Consider the following 25,683-nt stretch of genomic DNA (forward strand, 5'->3'; position numbering starts at 1 on the left):
GGCAGGACTCGGCAAAGAGGAAGGCCCGACGCAAGTAAAAGCAGCAAGTTGTAAGCTTCCCTCCATCGCTGATCTATGAAAGATAGGTCAGCAATGGAGGGAAGCTTACAACTTGCCTAGCGACTACCGGGTTTCTGAGCTGGGAGGGATGGGAAGAGAAATGCTGTTGCTGCACCGAATAGGGGAGGGGAGGGGGAAGAAAAATATTCTGCTGCTGCACCCATTATGGGGGAAAGGGAAGAGAAATGTTGCTGCTGCACCTAATTTTTTTGGGGGGAGGGGGAAGAGAAAAGCTGGTGCACCCAATGGGGGGGAAGAGAAAAGCTGTTGCTGCACCCAATTGGGGAGGGGGGAGGGGAAGAGAAGTGCTGTTGCTGCTGCACCCAATTAGGGAGGGGGAGAGGGATGAGAAGTGCTGCTGCTGCAGCACCCAATTGGGGAGAGAGAGGGGATAAGGAAGACTAGGGAAGGGAGAGGAGAGGCAAGAGATGCCAAGACCATGGGAGGGAGGGAAAGGAAAGGAGCTACCAGACCATGGGGGGGGGGAAGAGATATCAGCGCATATGGGGGAGGGGGAGGAGGGAGATGTTTGGGCATGGGGGAGAGAAGGGAAGGAGATAGAGATGCCAGACCATGGGGTGGAGTGGGAAGGAAGGAAGGAAAGGAGAAGAGAGAGATGCCAGAGCATAGGGGAGGGGTGAAGCTGAAATGAATCATGTACAAAGGAGAGAAAGGGCACAGGATATATAGTTTATTGAAGGGACATAGAAAGAAGGAAGATGCCATATAGAACAGAGAAAGGGCGGACACTGGATGGAAAGGACAGAGAGGGTGGACAGAGAATGCAAGGAGCAGAGAGAGGGTGGACAGTAGATGGAAAGTGTAGAGAGACAGGGCAGAGGCTGAGTGGAAGGGGCAAAGAGAGGACAGATGTTGCATGGAAGGGAGCGAGGATAAATGCTGAATAGAAAGAAGAGAGCAAAGAGAAGATAATTAAAACAGAAACGACAAAAGATAGAAAAAAATTTTTTGTTGTTGCTTTACCTAGAATCAAGTAGTAGTGTAACTGTATTAATTAAAGTTTATAAATAGGAAATTGATATAAGGCAGTTTTTTGGGGACTAAACCCCTTTCCTCAGGTTAGGACAGGATACCATAACAGCAGGGGTGCCCAAATGGTCGATCGTGATCAACCAGTAGATCAAAGAGGCAATGTGAGTCGATTGCGTTGCCTTTGCAATCTTTTTCTTCCTGCCTCCCCGAGCTAGGCCAGGCGCGTACAAGCGCCAGACTCACAAGACTTCACCTCTGACGTCAATTCTGACGTCTGTGAGGTAGTTCTGGGCCAGCCAATCGCTGCCTGGCTGGTCTGGCACTTCCTCTCCGACGTTAGAATTAACGTCAGAGGTAAAGTCTTGTGAGTCTGGCACTTGTACGTGCCTGACCTAGCTCAGGGAAGCAGCAGGGAGAAATCGGCGTGGTGGCTTAGGGGGTAGGAGGGAAAGAATGGGGGAAGTGGAGATATCGGCGTGATGGCTTGGGGGAGACAGAAAGAAAGACAGGCAGGGGGAGAGAGAGAGAGAGAAAGAAAGGCAGAAATAAAGAGGGGGCAGGGGGAGAGAGAAACAGGCAGTCAGGGGGAAGAGAGAAAGAAAGAGAGACAGAAAGAAAAGGGAAGTGGCAGAAAGAAAGAAATATTGGATTTACAGTCAGAAGAAGGAAGTGCAACCAGAGACTCATGAAATCACCAGACAAAAAGGTAAGAAAAATGATTTTATTTTAAATTTAGTGATCAAAATGTGTCCATTTTGAGAATTTATATCTGCTGTCTATATTTTGCACTATGGCCTACTTTTACTAAACCGCAATAGCGGTTTTTAGCGCAGGGAGCCTATGAGCATCGAGAGCAGTGCAGGGCATTCAGCACATCTCCCTGCGCTAAAAACCGCTATTGTGGTTTAGTAAAAAGGGAGGGGGTATATTTGTTTATTTTTGTGCAGTTGTTCCTGAGGTGACATTGCATAAAGTCATCTGCCTTGACCTCTTTGAAAACTCACGGAATATAAATGATAATTAACATTTTCTCTGCGTACAGTGTGCTTTGTGTTTTTAAAATTTTATTGTTGGTAGATCATTTTGACTTAGTTATTTTAAAAGTAGCTCGCAAGCCCAAAAAGTGTGGGCACTCCTGCTGTAGAGCCATTCTTGTATGATTGGATGAGCTATATTTATCTTTTTTTTTTTTAGTTGTTTAAATTCATGCAGAAATAAATGGCTAAATTGAACCTAATGACTTCATTAACTCCTTTCCCTTTTTTAAACCTCTATACCAGGGGTCTCAAAGTCCCTCCTTGAGGGCCGCAATCCAGTCGGGTTTTCAGGATTTCCCCAATGAATATGCATGAGATCTATGTGCATGCACTGCTTTCAATGCATATTCATTGGGGAAATCCTGAAAATCCAACTGGATTGCGGCCCTCAAGGAGGGACCTTGAGATCCCTGCTCTATATCATTTGAAAGAGGGAAAATATCTAATTATTCCCTTCTATCATTGGATGCTTCTTAAATTAAGTAAAAATATTCTGGCACAAGTGTCAAACCTTAAAAAGGGAAGTCATATTGAGCATTGGAAAATAATAATAATTAACTAATAAAAATAGTACACATTTAGGGCTCCTTTTACTAAGTTGCAAAAATGGTTTTAGCGTGTGCTTAGCGCGCACAGAATTACCACACGCGCTAGATGCTAATACCAGCATTGAGCTGGTGTTAGTTTTCCCGTGTAGCGCAGGAGTTTGCGCGTGCTAAAAATGTTAGCGCACCTTAGTAAAAGAGAAGGTTAATTTTTCCCACCACCAAATTTCCCCATCGTGCCCCACCTGGCTACTTTTTCATGCCACCCAGCTGGAAAAAATTTCTGGGGAGAACACTGAACAGGTAATGACTTAACTCATCGCACGATATTGGTTTCACCTCCGTCAGCAATAGAAGGAAATGAACAACATGCTCGCCGACGACATGCTGACCATGTTCTATTCTATTACAAACATCTCGTTTACAAAAAACTTCAACATTTGCTAGACAATATATTTCTGTGGGCTACAATCAAATGGTTAAAGTCACATGATTTTCCCTAACTCTATAAGTGACAAATATGTTTTGACGCTTAGCTTCCACAAGATGACACCAAACTACATAGAATCAAAACTACAATCTTTTGTCCCCAACCGATCACTGAGATTTCAAACAGAAAAACGGCTGATCCTGCCACCTGGTCGCTCGCTCACGTTTGAGACAGCCCAAAGACGCTCTTATTCTCCAGAGCGACTTGAATCATTTGGAGAAGTGGGCAGATAAATGGCAGATGAATTTTAATGTGGAAAAATGCAAAGTGATGCATTTAGGCAGAAAAAATAAAGATCACAAGTATAGTATTGTCAGGTGTAACTTTGGGAAAGACTGAACAGGAAAAGGACCTGGGTGTACTGATAGATAGGACCCTGAAACCATCAGCGCAATGTGCGGCGGTGGTGGCGAAGAAAGCAAATAGAATGCTAGGCATAATAAAGAAGGGAATTAAGAATAGATCAGAGAAAGTTATAATACCGCTCTACAGAGCCATTGTCAGACTGTACCTGGAATACTGCATCCAGCATTGGTCTCCATATCTAAAGAAGGATATAAAACTGCTAGAGAGGGTGGAGACGAGCAACGAAGCTAGTGAAAGGTATGGAGAACCTGGACTACGAGGAACGACTTAGGAGACTGGGGTTGTTCTCCCTTGAGAAGAGGAGACTGTGAGGGGATCTGATCGAGACTTTCAAAATACTGAAAGAATTCGACACAATGGAGCAGTTAAAGCAGTTATTTACAATGTCCAATGTGACACGGACAAAAGGACATAGACTGAAGCTGAGGGGGGACAGGTCCACGACGAATATCAGGAAGTTCTGTTTCACGCAGCGAGTGGTGGACACCTGGAATGCTCTCCCAGAGGAAGTAATTGCAAAATCCACCGTTCTAGGATTTAAGGGTAAACTAGATGCACATCTCCTTAAGAGTGGCACAGAGTGATACAGATAAGGGTAAATTAGATGCACATCTCCCTTGAGAAGCATACAGTGATATGGGGCTAAAACTATGCCAGGGTAAACCTGGCGGGGCCTCCGCGTGTGTGGCTCACCGGACTTGATGGACCCAGGGTCTGATCCGGAGATGGCAATTCTTATGTTCTCATTACATACCCAGATTATGGCACATCATCCCCCATCCATTAGATCACCAGACAGTCTTTGGAATTTCAGGAAAGCCATGAAAACCTTCCTCTTTACAAACCCAGCTCCTTAGCAACCCACGTCTATACCCCAGATGGATGGATCTCAAAGGCACCGCCTAATACACCAAACGACCTCTCTAAACTCACAGGCTACCACAAATATAACCTGATTACCACCACATTCTCCGACAGCAAAGATACACCCACCTGCTAGGAAAGTTATGTCACCTCCATGTTACATCTACACTGTACACACCAGTGTTCCCTCTAAGCTGCGCTGGCGTGCGCTGGCGCACAAAATATTGCATCGCAGCGCACAAGTTTACGTCACAGCGCACGGCGTACGGAGATGGCAGGGCAGCGAGAGGAGAATCGGGCGAGTTGGCGCTGGCGCCCGATATTTGTAGCGCACAGCGAAAAAAATTTTGCCCACAACACCCACCCGCTTAGAGGGAGCACTGGTACACACTGCAATTTAATCCACCCTATGCCTACTAAGTCTGTATTTTTAAATCTGTATGTTATGTCTCCACTGTAAATGCTGTAATCTAAACCCCCTTGTCTATACTGTAAAGTCTGTATTTCTCACTAAAGTTTGTCCTACCCATACTATGAATGTACTCCTGTAACCCGTTCTGGGCTCCTTTGGGAGGATGGGCTAAATAAATGAATAAATAAATAAATAAATTTTCAGGGAACAGTTATGTTATGACTTCAGCATCTTGTTTCAGACATTAAACCAAAATATTTTGTTCTATTAAGAAAACTATGTACTCTGTGTGCTGTGCATACTATGCTGTGTCACAATCTCTGAAGCATTTCTATTATTCAGCTACATCTTTTAAAATATATATTAGTGTCTTTTAAGGTCTTAACTAAAATTGTATCTAATGCATATTGGTTATGGAACCCCCCTTATATCCTGCATAATACAATTATCACCATCAGTTTCACATTTGTCAAAATACTGTAGTTAATTCCTTAAAATTTAACTGCATCATTTTTGTTTACCACTTACTTGTGTTCAGTACACACACCAGGGCAGGTCTGACACATCTCACAAGTGGCTCCCTGGAACTTGGGATCAGTGCACTTACACCGCCCACACTCACAGGTTCCTCTGCCATTACATATTTGTCCGTTTGCTGCTTCACATGATGTCGTATCCAAAGAGCAGTCACAAGCACTACCAGTGAAGTTAGGGAAGCACTCACACACTCGGCACTTGCAAACACCATTACCTGAAAATTAAAAGTTGACTAATGTTACAAAAACAATACACAAAAAAATATGCAAGTGATCATGAAATTGAATATCACTTTAGCAGAGAGCTCACTAAACCTACATCCAAATTACTCTCTCCCAACTCCAAAGAAAAACAAAAGAACCTGGCAAAGTATGAGGTGTCAAAAACACTGTGGGTTGAAGATGTTCCTGAAATGGACTTTATTGAAAATTTAAGAGTTCCAAAAGTCTACTTGAACAATCCACAGAAAAACCTTAAGGACCTAGTCCACTGAGAGCAAAGGACCCAACATGGGATGCAAAAGCAGAAATTCTTTTCTCATAGAGGCAGTACGCTTTGCAAAGTCAAGAAGAATTAAAATTTTACTTTCCTGACAGTTAAGGGATTTTATTTGTTCCGCTGTATTCAAGACCTGAAGCATTTGCTGGTACAGTGGTGCCTCGCATAACGGACGCCTCGCACAGCGAACGCTGCGCACAACGAACTTTATGTCTTGATCCGTACAACGAACTTCGTTTCACACAACGAAGTCGCCCGAGCTGCATCCTTCCGCGCAGGCACTGCGCTTAACTGCCCTCTCTCCGCCTGGTTCCCTCTTGCCCCCCCGACTCCCCGACACGATCGGGGCAAGAGGGAGCTCAAGCCCTCTTGCCCCCCCCGACTCCCCGACACGATCGGGGCAAGAGGGAGCTCAAGCCCTCTTGCCCCCCCCGACTCCCCGACACGATCGGGGCAAGAGGGAGCTCAAGCCCACTTGCCCCCCCCGACTCCCCGACACGATCGGGGCAAAAGGGAGCTCAAGCCCTCTTGCCCCCCCGACTCCCCGACACGATCGGGGCAAAAGGGAGCCCAAGCCCTCTTGCCCCGCCGATTCCCCAACTCCCCGACAATATCGGACCAGGAGGGAGCCCAAGTCCTCCTGGCCACGGCGACCCCCTAACCCCACCCTGCACTACATTACGGGCAGGAGGGATCCCAGGCCCTCCTGCCCTCGACGCAAACCCCCCCTCCCCCCAACGACCGCCCCCCCCCCAAGAACCTCCGACCGCCCCCCCAGCCGACCCGCGACCCCCCTGGCCGACCCCCACAACCCCCTTCCCCGTACCTTTCTGTAGTTGGCCGGACAGACGGGAGCCAAACCCGCCTGTCCGGCAGGCAGCCATCGACGGAATGAGGCCGGATTGGCCCATCCGTCCCAAAGCTCCGCCTACTGGTGGGGCCTAAGGCGCCTGGGCCAATCAGAATAGGCCCGGGAGCCTTAGGTCCCTCCTGGGGGCGGGGCCTGAGGCACATGGGCCCAACCCGACCATGTGCCTCAGGCCCTGCCCCCAGGAGGGACCTAAGGCTCCCGGGCCTATTCTGATTGGCCCAGGCGCCTTAGGCCCCACCAGTAGGCGGAGCTTTGGGACGGATGGGCCAATCCGGCCTCATTCCGTCGATGGCTGCCTGCCGGACAGGCGGGTTTGGCTCCCGTCTGTCCGGCCAACTACAGAAAGGTAAGGGGGTTGGGGGTGTCGTGGGGGTCGGCCAGGGGGGTCGCGGGTCGGCTGGGGGGGCGGTCGGGGGTTCTTGGGGGGAGGCGGTCGTTGGGGGGAGGGGGGGTTTGCGTCGAGGGCAGGAGGGCCTGGGATCCCTCCTGCCCGTAATGTAGTGCAGGGTGGGGTTAGGGGGTCGCCGTGGCCAGGAGGACTTGGGCTCCCTCCTGGCCCGATATTGTCGGGGAGTTGGGGAATCGGCGGGGCAAGAGGGCTTGGGCTCCCTTTTGCCCCGATCGTGTCGGGGAGTCGGGGGGGCAAGAGGGCTTGAGCTCCCTTTTGCCCCGATCGTGTCGGGGAGTCGGGGGGGCAAGAGGGCTTGAGCTCCCTCTTGCCCCGATCGTGTCGGGGAGTCGGGGGGGGCAAGAGGGCTTGAGCTCCCTCTTGCCCCGATCGTGTCGGGGAGTCGGGGGGGGCAAGGGGGCTTGAGCTCCCTCTTGCCCCGATCGTGTCGGGGAGTCGGGGGGGCAAGAGGGCTTGAGCTCCCTCTTGCCCCGATCGTGTCGGGGAGTCGGGGGGCAAGAGGGAGCTCCCTCTTGCCCCGATCGTGTCGGAGAGTCGGGGGGGCAAGAGGGCTTGAGCTCCCTCTTGCCCCGATCGTGTCGGGGAGTCGGGGGGGCAAGAGGGCTTGAGCTCCCTCTTGCCCCGGTCGTGTCGGGGAGTCGGGGGGGGCAAGAGGGCTTGAGCTCCCTCTTGCCCCGATCGTGTCGGGGAGTCGGGGGGGCAAGAGGGCTTGAGCTCCCTCTTGCCCCGATCGTGTCGGGGGTGCCAGGGACCACACGGAGTCACCCACCGTACCACCCGATTCGGGTAAGCGCAGGTATCGGTGGGTGGCTTATTTGCGGGGGGGTGCCTTATTTTACATTTTTTTCTAAAAAGGGGGGGCTGTCTTATTTGATGGCCCTGCCTTATCATCGGGGAAACACGGTAGAAAAAAAAAAATGAACAGTTAAGTCCCAGTTTTTGCCGCTGAGACTCTGCCCTCTCACTGTAAAATTAGACTCTACTTAGTCTGTCTTTAAATTTAAAAAATGTGTGTTGTTTTAAAAAACAATTATGTTTTTAGATGTATCTAAATAAAAATAATATATCTTTTTTTATGTCATCTTAGCATATTTTATGCTACAGAACGAATTATTTTTTTTAACATGTATTGTTATGGGAAAACGCGTTTCACACAACGAACGTTTCACATAACAAACTTGCTCCTGGAACGGATTAAGTTCGTTGTGTGAGGCACCACTGTACCTTAAAAGTTATATAATCACTGATCTTGGACCTCTCTGGTTGTTTGATCTGTGTGCTGAACACGATGTACCCTTTCAATCTCCAGTGGAAAGGAGAATTTAATTGATAATACTTTAGATAAGAAATCTTCTATGAATTGAGTTATATTAGTACCTTCCACTCCCTCCGGGAGACCTAACAGTCGAATATTGTTTCACCTGCTGTAATTATTTGCATCTTGTAGTTCCTTTTAAAGGCGAGAAATTATTTTCCTGTCAGCTGTTACTATAACCAATTCATCTTCCACACCTGAAACTCTTTGTTCAAGCTGGTCCATTCTAGTGGATCATATAGATAATTTCTGCGACAAGTTAAAAACCGCTGTAGACAAGTTAAAAACCACTGTCTGAATTGAAGTGAGCTTATCTGTATTATCCTGTATCAAATATAGTATCTTTTTAAATTCCACCATGACAGGATCACTGGTTTTTCCCTATTCCACTGGTAATGGCACCTTAGATGGAGTTGCAGGATCCTGTTTGGGACTCTTTGCTCTCCAATTTTGTCTGTTTTCTTGATGCCATAGTGTTGTTATTCCAATTGATAAGAAACAAAAAACACCTCAGAAAGGGAAATTTCTTAAGTATAGAAGCTTTCAATAGTGCAGTGAGGGAGAGCAACAGATCACACATCCATTCCTATTGGCAGCCAAAGTGCTGCCTGACAAGTACTGGTTCATTATACATCTTGTGGTTATTTTGTTTTATGCTTTTGTGAGTGAAACTCCTAACCAGAGCACCTGTAATTGATTTGTTACATTTATTCATTTAACAGCAGTTCATATTCTATAATGATTCTGAAGCATTCTTACTTTTTATTTAAATTTGGTGCAGATTTAAAAACTGCATATACCACACTAATATTATATTTGTGTTTATACTCTGACTAGATAACCAATAGAATCACATAACATTTAGTTTCTTTGTGTGTATAGTAGATACCTTGCATCACTAGGAGTTCTGTAACCTCCAAGGCTGAGGCACCACACTACTCTCCTTGAAAAGGGCAGTTGCTCAACATTAACATTCCAAGCACCTCTTGGTCCCAAAATGCTTCCATTTAACCCAGGCAACAAATATTCCAAAGTCACAGCTGATAAGTATATTTTTTAAAAAAATGTAATGTTGTAATGTCTGTAGTACATGAAAACTCAATCCTCACCTCCACAAATCAAGCCATTAGATCTGTCACAGTTGAAGTTGTCACATTCACAGTATTTGCCAGAGTAGATCTCATTAGCATTTTCTCTTTTCTTACAGGCACACTGTCCACAAATGCACTCTCCATTGTTACTGCAGATTTCTGAACTGTTTTCCTTTCTGCAGTATGCATCCATGTCTTCACTGTTTACTTCATCTGTGCTACATTCACATAGTCTACCAATGCGACCCTCATTACACCTATTGTGAAGGCAAAATTATAATATTGTGAGCAATCTGCGTGAAGTAAACAAATGAATCCACCTTATTTTTTTATTTGCTGATCAAGAAAAGAATGTAGTTTCAATGGCAATTTGCCTATATAATAAAGACATGTCATGCTCTCTATATACAATAGAATCTTATGGCTGGGTCAACTGTCTACAGTTTTGTTAATTTTCAACATCTTGGGAAGCAAATTTAGAACTGATGGAAACCACCAAAAAGCAGTTACTTACCATAACAGGTGTTATCCAGGGACAGCAGGCAGATATTCTCAACATATGGGTGACGTCAACCACGGAGCCCTGATGCGGACAGCTTCACAAGCAGACTTGCTTGTAGAACTTTTAGAAAGTTCACAACTGCCGCAATGTGCATGCGAGAGTGCCTTCCCACCCGACGTAGGGCGCGCGTCTCCTCAGTTCAGATAGCTAGCTAAGAAGTCAACCAGGGGAGGTGGGTGGGTTGTGTGAATATCTTCCTGCTGTCCCTGGATAACACCTGTTAAGGTAAGCAACTGTGCTTTATCCCAGGACAAACAGGCAGCATATTCTCAACATTTGGGTAACCTCCAAGCTATCCAGAATGGGATGGTGGGAGTGTTGACAATTCAGGAGAATAAATTTTGTAATACTGCCTGGCAAAAGTGGCCATCCTGTCTGGAAAAAGAATCCAGACAATAATGAGAGGTGAATGTATGAACCAAGGACCAAGTGGCAGCTTTGCAGATTCCTTCAATGAGAGTAGATCTAAGGAAAGCTAAAGATAACGGCATGGCTCTAACTTATGGGCTATGACTCAACCCTCTAGATGCAGTCCAGCCTGAGCATAGCAGAAAGAGATGGAAGCAGCCAACAGTTGGAGATGGTACCCTTGGAAACTGGATGTCCCAACTTGTTTGGATCAAAGGAGACAAAAAGATGAGGAGAAGATCTCTGTGGCTTAGTCCTTTGCAAGTAGAAAGCCAAAGCACGCTTACAGTCCAGGTATGAAGAGCTGTTTCTCCAGGATGAGAATGAGGCTTTGGAAAAAACACTGGAAGAACAATGGATTGATTGAGATGAAATTCTGAAACCATGGGAGCCAGCGGCGCGAAGAACTTAGCTAGACCGCGTGGAGGCAGGCAGAGCAGGCGGTAGCTGAGGAGGAGAGAGCTGGGAGAGAGGTAGGCAAGCAGGAGGAAGCAGGACACGGTGGGAACGAGGAGCGGGTAGCGGCGAGAGTTAGCTCCGCCCACCCGCACCGCGTCATCACCAGCGTCGGCGCCGGACTCCCTTAACAGGAAGGGAGCCAGCGGCGCGAAGAACTTAGCTAGACCGCGTGGAGGCAGGCAGAGCAGGCGGTAGCCGAGGAGGAGAGAGCTGGGAGAGAGGTAGGCAAGCAGGAGGAAGCAGGACACGGTGGGAACGAGGAGCGGGTAGCGGCGAGAGTTAGCTCCGCCCACCCGCACCGCGTCATCACCAGCGTCAGCGCCGGACTCCCTTAACAGGAAGGGAGCCAGCGGCGCGAAGAACTTAGCTAGACCGCGTGGAGGCAGGCAGAGCAGGCGGTAGCTGAGGAGGAGAGAGCTGGGAGAGAGGTAGGCAAGCAGGAGGAAGCAGGACACGGTGGGAACGAGGAGCGGGTAGCGGCGAGAGTTAGCTCCGCCCACCCGCACCGCGTCATCACCAGCGTCGGCGCCGGACTCCCTTAACAGGAAGGGAGCCAGCGGCGCGAAGAACTTAGCTAGACCGCGTGGAGGCAGGCAGAGCAGGCGGTAGCTGAGGAGGAGAGAGCTGGGAGAGAGGTAGGCAAGCAGGAGGAAGCAGGACACGGTGGGAACGAGGAGCGGGTAGCGGCGAGAGTTAGCTCCGCCCACCCGCACCGCGTCATCACCAGCGTCGGCGCCGGACTCCCTTAACAGGAAGGGAGCCAGCGGCGCACAGCCGTTCGGCGCGCGGCGAAGGCGAGCGGCAAAGGCGCTCGCCTTAGCGAGAGCGCCTTTGCGAAGAGCCGTAAGAAGAGCCAGACCGCTACACCCTAGAACACAAGGAGAGGCAGCAGGGTAAGTGGTAGCAGGCACACAGGGAAAGGGTAACAAGGGCACAGGAGGAAAGCCGCATACAGACAAGAGAAGCAAGAGGGACAGAAGTCACTGAAGACAGGAAAACAGGTAGGTCCAGGGAGGCCGCACCCACACAAAACAAAAAAGTAGCGACAGACACAGAGGGCATAGAAGTGTAGCAGTAAGAACAGAAGACAGATAAAGGACAGGCACAGAGAGCACAAGAGTGTAGCAGTAAGAACAGAAGACAGATAAAAAAGACAAACCCAAGAGGTAACAGGGGGAACTCACAAAAGCTGAAGGTAGTGGTGGAGGGTTAAGAAAAGACAAACTCAAGCAAAAAGGTTCTGACAGGCAGAGAGGGCTACGAAGAACAGGACAGGCGGAAGGAAGCAGAGGACAAAGAGGATCAAGAAGAGCCAGGATCAAGAGTGAGTGCGCAAGCAAAGAGCATACGAACCTCTAGAAGGCGGACAAGCATGGAAGCTGAAGGAGCCCAGGGATTGAGCTTCCCAGTGTTCTGCACGGACTGCCACATGTACGACTATCTCCCCTCGGGGAGACAGTTGTATGTGTGCGGACGATGTCAGGAACTGAAGAGCTTGAAGAGTGAGGTCAGTCACCTGAAGCACAGGATCCAGGAACTAGAGGGACTCTACATCTCAGAAGACCCATTCCTGACAGCCGATTACCCAACGAGAGAGAGGCACTTCAAGGAACAGGTCAAGGAACTTGAGAAGTTCATTGAGGATGCCTACAGGAGAGTAGAAGAAGAACCCGAGCATAGCACGCACAAGGAGGATGAGCTGAGCGAAGGACACGAGCTATCCGACATGAACGAGGAAGGATCCCATGGAGGGTACTCGCAGGAGGAAGAAGCAGGATCCTACCAGAACCTAGAGGGAGAAGAAATGAGTGCCACCGAAGACACTGATATGCGACCACAGCGGAGACTGAAAGAAGGGAAATCTGCAATCCTGGTGGGAGACTCGATCTTGAGACAGGTGGACAGTCACATAGCAGGAGGGAGAGAGGATCGGCTGGTGACCTGTCTCCCAGGAGCAAGAACCAGGGACATCATCGACAGAATCGAAAGGATCCTGGAGGGAGCAGAGACGGAAGAGACGGCAGTGATGGTCCATGTCGGGACGAACGATGTCGCCAGGAGAGACTACAGCAGGAAGGCACTCACCGAACAATTCATGATCTTGGGAAGGAAGCTGAAGATGAGGACACAGAGGATAGCGTTCTCGGAGATCCTACCAGTACCGAGGGCTGATGTGAAGAGGCAGACGGAACTACAAGCAATAAATGCTTGGCTGAGGAGATGGTGTGAAGAAGAGGGGTTTCAATTCGTGAGGAACTGGACAACGTTCTGGGGCAAGAACAAGCTCTACAGGAGAGATGGATTACACCTGAGCACGGCGGGAACTAGACTACTAGCAAGCAACATCAAGAGAGGAATAGAGCAAGCTTTAAACTGAGAGGAAGGGGAAAGCCGACAGTCAACCAGATGTTGATGATTCGGAAGACAGTATCCCAAAAGGATACTGAGTGGGGAAAGTGCAGGGAAGACACCAACAACGTCAAAACAAGCAATGGAATACCAGCAGAGCCAGACAAATCAGGAAAGGGATAGGAGGAATCTACTATATGGGGAAGTCAACAAGGGGCAAGAAGAAGAAAATGAACGTAATGAAGAAACACACCACGCCCCACAGGAGGAAGACAAGAAAGACCATAAACAAAAGTCTGCAGAACAAGAAGGGGACGGAAAGGAAAATGGATCGCAAGGGAAACCAACAAGAAAACAAATCCATCGAGACTTAAACTGTATGTACACTAATGCAAGAAGCCTGACAAACAAAATGGGGGAACTAGAAACCAGGGCCAAAGATGAGAACCTAGACATCATAGCAATCACGGAAACATGGTGGAACGAGGACAACAAATGGGACACAGCACTACCAGGGTACAAGCTCTACCGAAGAGACAGGACACATCAGAAAGGAGGAGGAATAGCACTTTATGTAACGGATACAATTCAATCGATCAGAGTGGACACACCAACAATTAATGAACAACTGGAATCAATATGGGTTAAAATACCAGGAAGAAAGGGAACCGAGATAAAGATGGGGCTGTACTACCGCCCGCCCGGACAAACAGAAGCAATAGATGAAGAACTGAGAGCTGAGTTGAGGCGAGAATGTAAAAACGCTAACACCATAGTTATGGGAGATTTCAACTACCCAGGGATAGACTGGAGCCATGGAGTTTCCAATTGTTCAAAGGAATTGGAGTTCCTAGAGGCTGTAGGGGACTGTTACTTGGAACAGCTCGTCAAAGAACCAACGAGAGGGGCAGCTATTCTGGATTTACTCCTTAATGGGCTGAGAGGACCTGCCCAAGAAGTGGAAGTAGCGGGACCTTTAGGGAACAGTGACCACAACACGATCCAATTCAAAGTGGAACTAAGTATGCCAAAGGGGAAGAGAACCACTGTAACAACGTTCAACTTCAAGAAAGGGAACTATGATGCCATGAGACACATGGTAAAGAGAAAACTCAAGAACAGCACCAGAAAGGCACTGACAGTGGACCAAGCCTGGACCCTTTTTAAGGACACAGTGAACGAGGCGCAAAGCCGATATATACCCAGATTTAGAAAAGGGGGCAGAAAGAATCAAGCAAAGGACCCAGCATGGTTAACAAGAGAAGTTAAGAATGTGGTAGGAGATAAGAAAAAATCCTTCAGGACATGGAAACAGGATAAAACTGAGGAAAATTGGAAAAAGCACAGGAAGCACCAAAAAGAATGCCACCGCGTAGTCAGAACAGCAAAGAGAGAATATGAAGAGAAACTTGCAAAAGAGGCACGGAACTTTAAACCCTTCTTTCGATATGTGAAAGGGAAACAGCCGGCGAGGGAGGAAGTGGGACCCCTGGATGAGGGGGATAGGAAAGGAGTGGTAAAGGAGGAAAAGGAAGTGGCGGACAGATTAAACACGTTCTTCTCGTCGGTCTTCACAAAAGAGGACACATCCAATGTTCCGGAACCGGAAAAATTCTTCAAGGGGGACCAAGAGGAAATATTATCGTGCATGGAGGTAAGCCTCGAAGACGTACTCAAACAGATAGATAGGCTAAAAACTGACAAATCGCCAGGCCCGGACGGAATTCACCCAAGAATACTAAGAGAACTTAGAAACGAAATAGCGGAGTTACTGCAACAGATTTGTAACCTATCCCTGAAAACAGGGGTAATACCGGAAGACTGGAGGATAGCAAATGTTACACCTATCTTCAAGAAAGGAACCAGAGGCGACCCGGGGAATTATAGACCGGTCAGCTTGACCTCAGTTCCGGGGAAGATGGCCGAATCATTGATCAAGAACAGTATCAGTGAGCACATAGAAAAAAATAAGCTGATGAGAACAAGCCAGCATGGTTTCTGTACTGGAAGATCCTGCCAAACGAACCTACTGCACTTCTTCGAGGGGATAAGCGGACATTTGGACAAAGGTGACCCCATAGATATAGTATACCTAGACTTCCAGAAAGCCTTCGACAAGGTACCTCATGAGCGCCTTCTAAGGAAACTGTGGAACCACGGGGTGGAAGGGGACATACACAGATGGATCAAAAACTGGTTGGCAAACAGGAAACAGAGGGTAGGAGTAAAGGGACACTATTCTGACTGGAAAGGGGTCACAAGTGGCGTCCCACAAGGGTCAGTGCTGGGACCGCTGCTATTCAATATATTTATTAATGACTTGGAAACAGGGACAAAGTGTGAAGTTATAAAATTTGCGGATGACACAAAACTCTCCGGTAAGGTTAGATCTGTAGAGGAATGTAAAAAACTCCAAAGGGATCTGGACAAACTGAGTGAGTGGGCAGATAAATGGCAGATGAGTTTTAATGTGGAGAAATGTAAAGTTATGCACATAGGGAAAGGGAACCTGATGTACAACTACATGATGGGGGGGATGACATTGGGAAAAGGCAACCTAGAAAAGGACTTGGGGGTTTTGGTGGATAAAACAATGAAACCGGCAGCACAATGCGCAGCGGCCTCAAAAAAGGCGAACAGAATGTTGGGCATTATCAAAAAAGGTATCACTACCAGAACCAAGGAAGTTATCCTCCCGCTGTACAGGGCAATGGTGCGACCGCATCTGGAGTACTGCGTCCAGTACTGGTCGCCGTACCTAAAGAAAGATATGGCGATACTCGAGAGGGTCCAGAGAAGAGCGACAAAAATGATAAAGGGCATGGAAAACCTCTCGTATGCTGAGAGGCTGGAGAAGTTGGGGCTCTTTTCCCTAGAAAAGAGGAGACTTAGAGGGGATATGATAGAAACTTATAAGATCATGAAGGGTATAGTGAAGGTAGAGAGAGACAGATTTTTCAGACTGGCGGGGGCAACAAGAACTAGAGGACACTCAAAAAAATTGAAGGGAGATAGTTTTAGAACAAATGCTAGGAAGTTCTTCTTTACCCAGAGGGTGGTGGACACCTGGAATGCGCTTCCAGAGGGGGTGGTTGAGCAGAGTACGGTTTTGGGTTTCAAAAAGGGATTGGACGAATTCCTGAGGGGTAAGGGAATCCAGGGGTACAATTAGAGGGTTACTATACAAGACAAAATGCTCTTGAGTAATAGATCACTACAGGTCATTGACCTGGAGGGCCGCCGCGGGAGCGGACTGCTGGGCATGATGGACCTATGGTCTGACTCGGCAGAGGCCATGCTTATGTGCTTATATATGTTAGGTAAGAATTTAGGATGAGTACGGAGAACCACTTTGTCATGATGGAATACTGTGAAAGGTGGTTCTGCTACTAAAGCTTGAAGCTCACTGACTCTGCGAGCAGACATGAGAGCAATGAGAAAAAACACTTTCCAAGTGAGATATTTTAGATGAGTCGGAGCCATTGGTTCAAAGGGAAGCTTCATCAATTGAGCAAGAACAACATTGAGATCCCAAACCACTGGAGGCAATTTGAGAGGAGGGTTGACATTGAAAAGCCCTTTCATAAATCTGGAAACCACAGGATGAGCAGAAAGGGGTTTCCCTTCAATAGGCTGATGAAAAGCAGCAATTGCACTGAGATGGACTTGAATGGATGTGGATTTGATGACTGATTGAGATAAATGAAACAGGTAATCCAGAACTGAAGACAAGGAGGTAGATTGAGGCTCCTTGTGATGAAGAGTGCACCAAGCAGAAAACCTAGTCCATTTCTGGTTGTAACATTGCCTGGTGGTAGGCTTCCTGGAAGTCTCTAAAATGTCCTTGACAGATTGAGAGAACTGTAGATTGGAAGTTATGTTGAAAGGTACCAAGCTGACAGGTGCAGAGACTGCAGGTTGGGATGAAGTAGAGAATGCGGACTCTGTTTAAGCAGAGACAGAAAAACTGGTAGAAGTAGTGGCTCCCTGCTGCTGAGTTGAAGGAGAAGGGAGAACCAAGGTTGTCTGGGCCACCGAGGAGCTATCAGAAACATGGTGGCATGTTTGTGTTTGACGAGTGTCTTGAGAACTAGAGGGAATGGAGGAAATGCATAAAGGAATTTGTTCATCTATTCCAGAAGAAAAGCATCTGCCTCCAGTTGGTGAGGAGAGTAGATCCTGGAGCAAAACTGAGGTAGTTTGTTGATGTGGGGAGACGCAAATAGATCTATTTGAGGGGATCCCCACTGAAAAAAAATGTGATGTAGAGGCGAGGAATTGAGTGTCCATTCGTGAGGTTGTAGAAGACGACTCAATTTGTCCGCCAGAAAGTTTTTCTCTCCTTGAATGTAGACTGCTGTCAGAAAAGTGTTGTGAAGAATTGCTCAATTCCAAACTTTCTGAGCTTCCTTGCAAAGAGGGAGGAATCCTGTTCCTCCCTGCTTGTTGACATAGTACATGACTACTTGATTGTCTGTAAAAATGAGGATTACTTGATCGTGAAGATGATGTTGAAAAGCTTTGAGAGTACTGAAATCGCTCTAAGTTCCAACAGATTGATGTGGCTCCAATGATCTGTGCTGGACCAATGCCCTTGCGTACGGAGACCATTGAGATGAACCCCCCCAAATGAAGGTCAAGGAATCTGTCATGAAGACATCCACCAGTGAAGGGATTGCCCAAATGAAGGAGTCACTGTAATGTGTTGAGAGAGTGGATCGGAAGCCTGCGCCCAGAGACGCCAGTGTCCACTGAGGAATTCTAGGTGAAGTCTGGCAAAAGGAGTCACGTGAACTGTAGAGGCAATGTGACCTAGGATAACCATCATGGATAACCTAGGATAACCATCCTCGCTGAGAGGGACGACATCTTGAGACAAAGCTGAATGAGAGCATCCCGATGCTCTGAGTTGTACAGTGTCTAGTACAGCTTCAATGAACTGTAGGTTTTGAGAGGGCTGTAGCTGGGATTTCGGAAAGTTGATTTCGAACCCCAAATGTTGGAGGAACCAAATAGTCCGCTGGGTCGCTACAAACCCCCCCCCCCTTGAGATGTTGACTATGGCTACGTAGAGCTGCTGCCACCACTACTAGGCACTTGGTGAAAACTCTGGGAGATGATGCCAGGTCGAAAGGCAGCACTCTGTGTTGAAAATGATGATTTCCCACCTGAAATCTGAGAAACTTACGAGAGGATGGATGAATGGGAATTTGTCCAATAGAGGTTGCAGAACCCCCATCTTCTTTGGGACAAAGAAGTAACGGGAGTAAAACCCCGTGCTCTGCTGCTCAAGAAGAACTTCCTTGATGGCACGGAGTCTGTGATGGATTTGAAGGATACTCTGTTGGGGAAGATCTGATGGAACCTAAAGTAAGTGACGAGAGTAACCTTCCCTAATGATTGTGAGGACCCAGAGGTTGGATGTAATGAGTTTCCATCGATGATAAAAATGATGGAGACGACTCCTATGGGAAGAGGAGAGGACAGAGGCAGAACGATTGAAGTAATGCTCTGTGCGAGATGGTCAAAAAAGCCAAGTAGGCTTAGGCGCAGCAGGAGTCTGAGGTTTACACTGCCTGTTTTGTTGCTGCTGTTGTTTCTTAGGAGGTGGCCTTGAATAAGGTGCAGCCTTCTGAGGATAACGCTTCTGATAACATGGAGGAGGCCTGTACCTCTTAGCAGTGGAAGGCTTTGGCTGAACTATGGAGGCAAATGATGTCTCATGCTCAGACAAGCGTTTTGTAGCTGACTCAATTGAGTCATCAAACAGCTCATTCCCTTGACATTGGATGTTAGCCAGTTGATCCTGCAGATTTAGATCCATATCTACGGTGCGGAGCCAGCTAGATGGTGCATCGCTACCGAGAATGCAGTGACCCTGGAGGACATCTCTAAAGCATCATATGCATCTAAAGCTTGAACATATGCATGCGAAATTGACCAAGAGTGGAATGCATATGCTGGAACTCTGGCAGGCGATGTTCTGGAAGATATTTGAAGAAAGTAGGCATAGCATTGACTCAATACTTGAGATATGATGTAAAGATAAAATTGTAGTTTAAAATCCTATTTTTGTCATCACAGAATTTTGATACAGCCGAAGGCCAAACTTGTCCATGGTCCTGCCCTCTCAGCCAGGTGGGACTGTGGCATAAACCTTGGCCGGATTGGTCCTTTATAAAGAAGATTCCATGAGAAGAGATTGATGGGATAATTGAGACAGTGGACCATCTTATATTGAGACTCCAGTTTTGCTGGCAAAACAGGAATGGAATATGGTGTATCAAGGTTTCTTTTAAAAGTTTGAGAAAGAATGCCATTCATGGGTAATTTTAAGGAATCCCTAGGAGGATTAGGCATACCCAGCTCTTCCAAATACAGTCAAACCTTGGTTTGCGAGTGTTTCGCAAGACAAGCAAAATATTCTCGCAAATCTTGTCTCACAAACCGAGCGTTGACTCGATTTGTGAACACCCCCCCTCGAGAACCGGCATCGCTCCCCTTCACCCCCCGCCCGCGAATGCAAGCCCCTCTGCGAACCGGCACACCCCGCCTGAACAGTATTAAACCTTACCCTCTATCTGACACCGGCACGCAGCCCATAGGATGTGTTGGTGCCGGTGAAAGAAGTTCCTGCCTGGGCCCTGAGCATCTGCGCATGGTCAAGGCCTTTTGGTTCTCGCTCTCTCCAAGATTCTTGGAGATCTCCGAGAATCTCGGAGAGAGCGAGAACCAGAAGGCCTTGACCATGCACAGATGCTCAAGGCCCAGGCAAGAGGCAGGAACTTCTTTCACCGGTACGTCCTGTGGGCTACGTGCCAGTGCCAGATGGAGGGTAAGGTTGAATGCTGTTCGGGGGGGGGGGGGCATTCGCGAGTGGGGAGGGGGGAGCGATGCCGGTTCTTGGGGGGGAGAGAACGTATCAAGCAAGATTCCTTTACTTTCTATGGGAAAACTCACTTTGATATATGAGTAATTTGGTTTACGAGCATGCTTCTGGAACAAATTATGCTCGTAAACCAAGGTTCCACTATACTCCTTAAGAGTATTTTGAATCAAACTCCAACGTGATGTTGAAGCAAAGGTGATCAAGTACCCCTTGAAGTACCTCTCATGGCAGAGAAAGAAGGTGAAGCCTCTCTGGAATATTGATAGCGCAGATCAGAATCCATAGGCAAAGTAGTAGAAGAAAGATCACTTCTGGAATAAGCCGGAGAAGCAGAATGTTTTCGTTTTGAAGAACCAGCTGGTGAAGAAAACCTTGCAGGAGAAGAACTCGACTAAAGAGAATGCTGTGGCTCTACTGTAGATTTCCTCGACAAGGAAGTTGGTTGTCTCGAGGAGTCTCAATGCCTCGAGAAACGAGGTCTGTCTCGAGAAGAGGACTTGGCCTCGATGAATGTCTCGACAGATGGTGTGGATATGAACTGTACCTCAGGGAATAAGATAGCAATCTCGAATCCAGCCTCTGAGGAATGTCCAGGAGTCCTCGCCCTGTGCCTCGAAAAAGGCAATGCCTTATGCGTAGAGGTAGGGCTGGAAGTTGGAGATCGAAGGCAAGACACTGATAAGGACTCAGCTCCTTGTGCAGATGTATCTCGAGACACTCGCAAGAACTCAACTCCTTGCACAGAGTGTGTAGACTGATCTCGAGGCACTCTTAAGGACTCGACTCCATGTATTAGTGCTGAGTGTTCAGGCTGGACTGCAGGAAGCAGAGTCGAGGCAGGAGTTAATTTGGCAAGCATATTACAAAACTCCTGATGCAGAATAACTTCCAGCATATTCTGCAAAGCCAGCACCAAGACCACTGGAGCTGGTACATTTGGTGTGGCTATGGACTCCGAGGAAGACGATCTCGAGGAAGAGTGTTGCTTCAATTTTGAGACACACTTCCTAGGAAGTCTCAAAGCAACCGGATCCACCAGTGTCGCTGTTGGGATGTCCTGTGACTCCTGAGGGGTTGGCTTGGATAGCTTACCTGATGGAGACACTGAGGATAACGGCCCCTCTGGAAAGGATTTAGCTGACTTCCCCGAGGATGAAGACTTCCCCATCGAGGAAGGTTTTAGCGAGGTCGAAGAGGAAGCTTTGGGCCCCACAGAAGACTTCAGCAGAGTTGAGGCTTTAGTTGAAGAAATATCCATTCTCCTGAAGATTTTTTTCAATCTTAACTCGACGAAGTTTAAGAGCTCGAATTTGAAGTGTAGCACAGCGGTCACATGACTCCGGACGATGGTCAGGTCCTAAACACTGTACACACCACTTATGTGGGTCAGTGATGAAGATCGCCCGCTGACACCGGCTACACTTCTTAATCCTGTGACCAGTCGGGACATCGAATGAAACACGGCCGCAGCAAAATCGAAGCCTGCAGGCTGAGGCCGCGGACCAGGCCCTGCCGTGACACAAACAAAAAAATTAAATTTTTTTTTTCACGCGCAACACAACGACCCTGTAAATAAAAGAAAAGAATTACATGAGCCGCGGTGAAGGGAAGGCATGAGTTAGAACTAACTCTCAAGCAGAGTGTCAAAACGAGGCTTCTTGGCTCCGCGGAAAACTTAGAACTGAGAGGCGCGCTCTATGTCGGGCAGGGAAATCATAGAAACATAGAAAGTGACAGCAGATAAGGGCCAAGGCCCATCAAGTCTGCCCACACCAATGACCCTCCCCTACCTCCCTTTGTGAAGAGATCCCACCTTTCGATCCCATTTAGCTTTAAAATTAGGCACACTGCTGGCCTCAATTACCTGTATCGGAAGACCATTCCATCGATTTACCACCCTCTCGGTGAAGAAGTATTTCCTGGTGTCGCCACGCAATGTTCCTCCCCTGATTTTCCACGGATGCCCTCGTGTTGATGTGGGTTCCTTGAAGAAGAAGATATCCTCCCCTACCTCGATACGGCGCATGAGGTATTTGAATGTTTTGATCATGTCCCCCCTCTCCCTGCGTTCCTCTAGGGAGTAGAGCTGCAATTTATTCAGCCGTTCCTCATACGGGAGATCCCTGAGCCCTGTGACTATCTGTGTGGCCATTCGCTGGACCGACTCAAGTCTCAGCACATCTTTGCGGTAAGTTGGTCTCCAGAATTGCACACAGTATTCCAGATGGGGTCTCACCATGGACCTATACAATGGCATTATGACTTCGGGCTAACGAAACTCCTGCGTATGCAACCCCTTAGATGAAGCTTTCTCCACTTGAGTAGCAGTCTTCATGTCCTCGCTTATGATTACCCCCAAGTCTCGTTCCGCTACAGTTCTCTCCAGGATCTCACCATTAAGACTGTAAGTCTTACATGGATTTTTGTTTCCAAGGTGCATAACCTTGCATTTTTTGGCGTTGAAATTTAGTTGCCAGGTCCTGGACCAATTCTCCAGTAGGAGGAGGTCTTGGATTTGATGTCAGGTCCTGTTGTGTTCTTGTCTACTATATTGCATAATTTGGCGTCATCGGCGAATAACGTTAATTTACCCTGAAGCCCCTCAGCCAAGTCCCTTATGAAGATGTTGAATAAGATTGGGCCCAAGACCGAGCCTTGCGGTACTCCACTGATCACCTCTGTCATTTCTGAGGGGGAGCCATTCACCACCACCCTCTGAAGTCTACCTCCTAGCCAGTCCCCCACCCATGTAGTCAAGGTATCACCCAAACCTATAGAGTTCATCTTGCTCAACAACCTGCAGTGTGGTACGCTATCGAATGCTTTGCTGAAATCTAAGTACACGACGTCCAGGGACTCCCCAATATCCAGCTTCCTCGTCACCCAGTCAAAGAAGCTGATCAGGTTGGATTGACAAGACCTCCCCTTTGTGAACCCATGTTGACGGGGATCTCGCAGATTCCCCTCATTCAGGACCGTATCCAATTGGTGTTTGATTAGAGTTTCCATTAGTTTGCTCACTATTGATGTGAGACTCACTGGTCTGTAGTTCGTAGCTTCCGTCCTGCATCCTTTTTTGTGGAGTGGAATGACATTAGCCGTTTTCCAGTCTAGCGGGACTCTTCCCTTGCTAAGGGAGAGATTGAAGAGTGTTGATAGTGGTTTCGCCAAGGTGTCTCTTAACTCCCTGAGTACTCTGGGGTGTATGATGTCTGGCACCATAGCTTTGTCAACCTTGAGTTTGGATAGTTCACTGTAGACACTACTGGGCGTAAACTCGAAGTTGAAAAACGGGTCTATCGAGCTATCCCCTGTTGGTAGCTGAGGGCCGGATCCCGGCGCCTCACGGGTGAAGACTGAGCAAAGTATTCATTTAACAGTTTAGCCTTCTCGGAGTCCGATTCTACATAGTTCCCGTCTGGTTTCATAAGGCGTACTATCCCTCCTGTGTTCCTGTTTCTATCACTAATATACCTAAAGAATGCTTTATCGTCCTTTTTGATGTTCTTTGCTAGATTCTCCTCCATCTGCAATTTGGCCTCTCTGACTGCCGTTTTGACGGCTCTTGACTTGGTCAGATAGTCTTCCCTGGAGTCCTGCTTCCCTGAATGTTTGAAGGAGATGAATGCTCTTTTCTTCTCTTTTATGAGGTTGGAGATCTCCGTAGAGAACCATTGTGGTTTGTTTTTTCTTCGTCGTTTACTTACTGATTTTATAAATCGGTTTGTTGCTTCGTGTATGGTAGCTTTCAGTGTTGACCACATTTCCTGCACTAAAGTCGGGCCTTACCAATCAGGAGCTGCTTTGACACCAGCTCCTGATTGGTAAGGCCCGACTTTAGTGCAGGAAGAGGCGGTCGGAGTATACAGCGAGTAATTTCCTTCACTCGCCGGCACTCCGGCTGCTCTCTTCCTGCCTCTCCCCCCTGCCCTCTCTGGTTTCCCCCACGAAAACCATATTCGCGGTTTTTCAAGTTTTGCAGGGGTTCCTGGAATGGAACCCCTGTGAATTTCGGAGGGGTACTGTATTATAAATTCCACTGCTGGTTCTTTTTTGCACACATGCCCACTGAGGACAGAACTCAGGCCACCAATTCATTTCATTGAAATCTCAGAACTTTCAAAGACTTTCCAGTCAATATTCATGTGAACTGCAGTTTTGCTAGAAACCTTAAAGCTCTATATCCCCTGTACCAATTCCTTCAATTATCTCTTTCTTTAAAACAGCATTTCAATACAAAAGTTGATGAACCTAAATGTTTAAGATCACAAGTATATAAGGTTTACTATTTAAAGACCTATCACAGAATATGATGAAACTAGAGTCACCTGCAAGCTCCACACTCAAATGTTCCACTGCCATTATGACATTCTGGGCTCTCTGGGATTCCTTTCTCCTGACAATCACATTCACAGATGAACTGAAGGATAATCTCCACTTCCTCAGTGAAACCCAAGGGCTTGATTTTAATGGTTTCATTCTGTCCTTTCTTTGGACACTTGTGGGCTGTCACGCTAATCTCAAACTGCACCTGTGTAAAACAGAAGATTAACAGGTCAACCATTAGGCTTCCATTTCCAACTATTGTGATGAGGACTGCCTGTCTAAGTCTGGTCTATACAGTTTAAATACACAAACAGGTTTTTATACAGTTGATCATGTATCTTTCAAAATATAATATCAATACAACAAAACCAACTAATAAAACTGGATTTATAACTCACCTCATCTCCAATTGAAATATTGGAACATTTTCTTCCATTCTCTCCTGTGCCATTCACCCCATTTTTGCAGTATGATTTATAGTTTATTGTTACTCCTTCTGGTAGTTTGCTGTTTTCCAAGATGACTTCTGAAGACAGAGACTAAAACAAAATGTATTTCTTCTTACATTTCATTTAAAGATCAAGGATTCCCGCAATAGATCAGAACAGCACAATAAAGTGACATATGGGACATGTTCCGGTTTTTTGTGTCTTCATGACCAAATTTGAAAGTGTTTAATGTCACTGAATAGGGATGTTTGCAAGAGCAATTTTTTTATTTTAATTTTTCTTTTACAGTGACAGATGATCAACTGGCTGTGCCCAGTTGTGTTAACTGGCAACATTATCTAACTATTCAGAGAGTCAGCCTAAATCTGCTTAGGCTGAATGGGTAAAATACAAAAAAATCATTCTTGTGTTGCTTGTAAACTTACTATGTTACTGATTCATAGCTTTTTACTAAGTTTTATGCTCAGAATCATGGAGGCAGGAACTGGGGAGAAATCCCCCCTCCCCCGGTACCATAACCTCACCGCCCAATCATCGCGTATATAAAGATGGACGAAAATTTCAAATATATAAACTTATAGCATGCCACTGGGGCTAAACTTGTGTACGTCTAGAATGGAAAGAAAACTGCAAACTTATCTTATAGCTTGCAGGTTCCGACGTGCCATGTTTCGTTCCTGATTCAGGGAACCAACATTGATTTACAGCAAATGTCTAATAACGGGCAAGCGTGATTCTTCCAAACTCATGCTA

General features: G+C 47.2%; 1 protein-coding gene across 3 annotated transcripts in view; it reads right to left on the reverse strand.

The window, feature by feature from the left end:
- ITGB1 (integrin subunit beta 1) overlaps positions 1–25,683 on the reverse strand; it is a 234,339-nt gene that overhangs the window by 52,782 nt on the left and 155,874 nt on the right. For all 3 annotated transcript variants that reach the window (XM_033931504.1, XM_033931506.1, XM_033931505.1), the window contains 4 exons: positions 24,880–25,020; positions 24,484–24,686; positions 9,507–9,745; positions 5,296–5,518 (listed from right to left, as the gene is read on the reverse strand). In XM_033931504.1, the coding sequence (XP_033787395.1) occupies positions 5,296–5,518; positions 9,507–9,745; positions 24,484–24,686; positions 24,880–25,020 (806 nt within the window). The remainder of the gene's footprint in view (positions 1–5,295; positions 5,519–9,506; positions 9,746–24,483; positions 24,687–24,879; positions 25,021–25,683) is intronic.

This window comes from Geotrypetes seraphini, chromosome 2 (genome assembly GCF_902459505.1).
Source record: "Geotrypetes seraphini chromosome 2, aGeoSer1.1, whole genome shotgun sequence".
NCBI classification, from domain to species: Eukaryota; Metazoa; Chordata; class Amphibia; order Gymnophiona; family Dermophiidae; genus Geotrypetes; species Geotrypetes seraphini.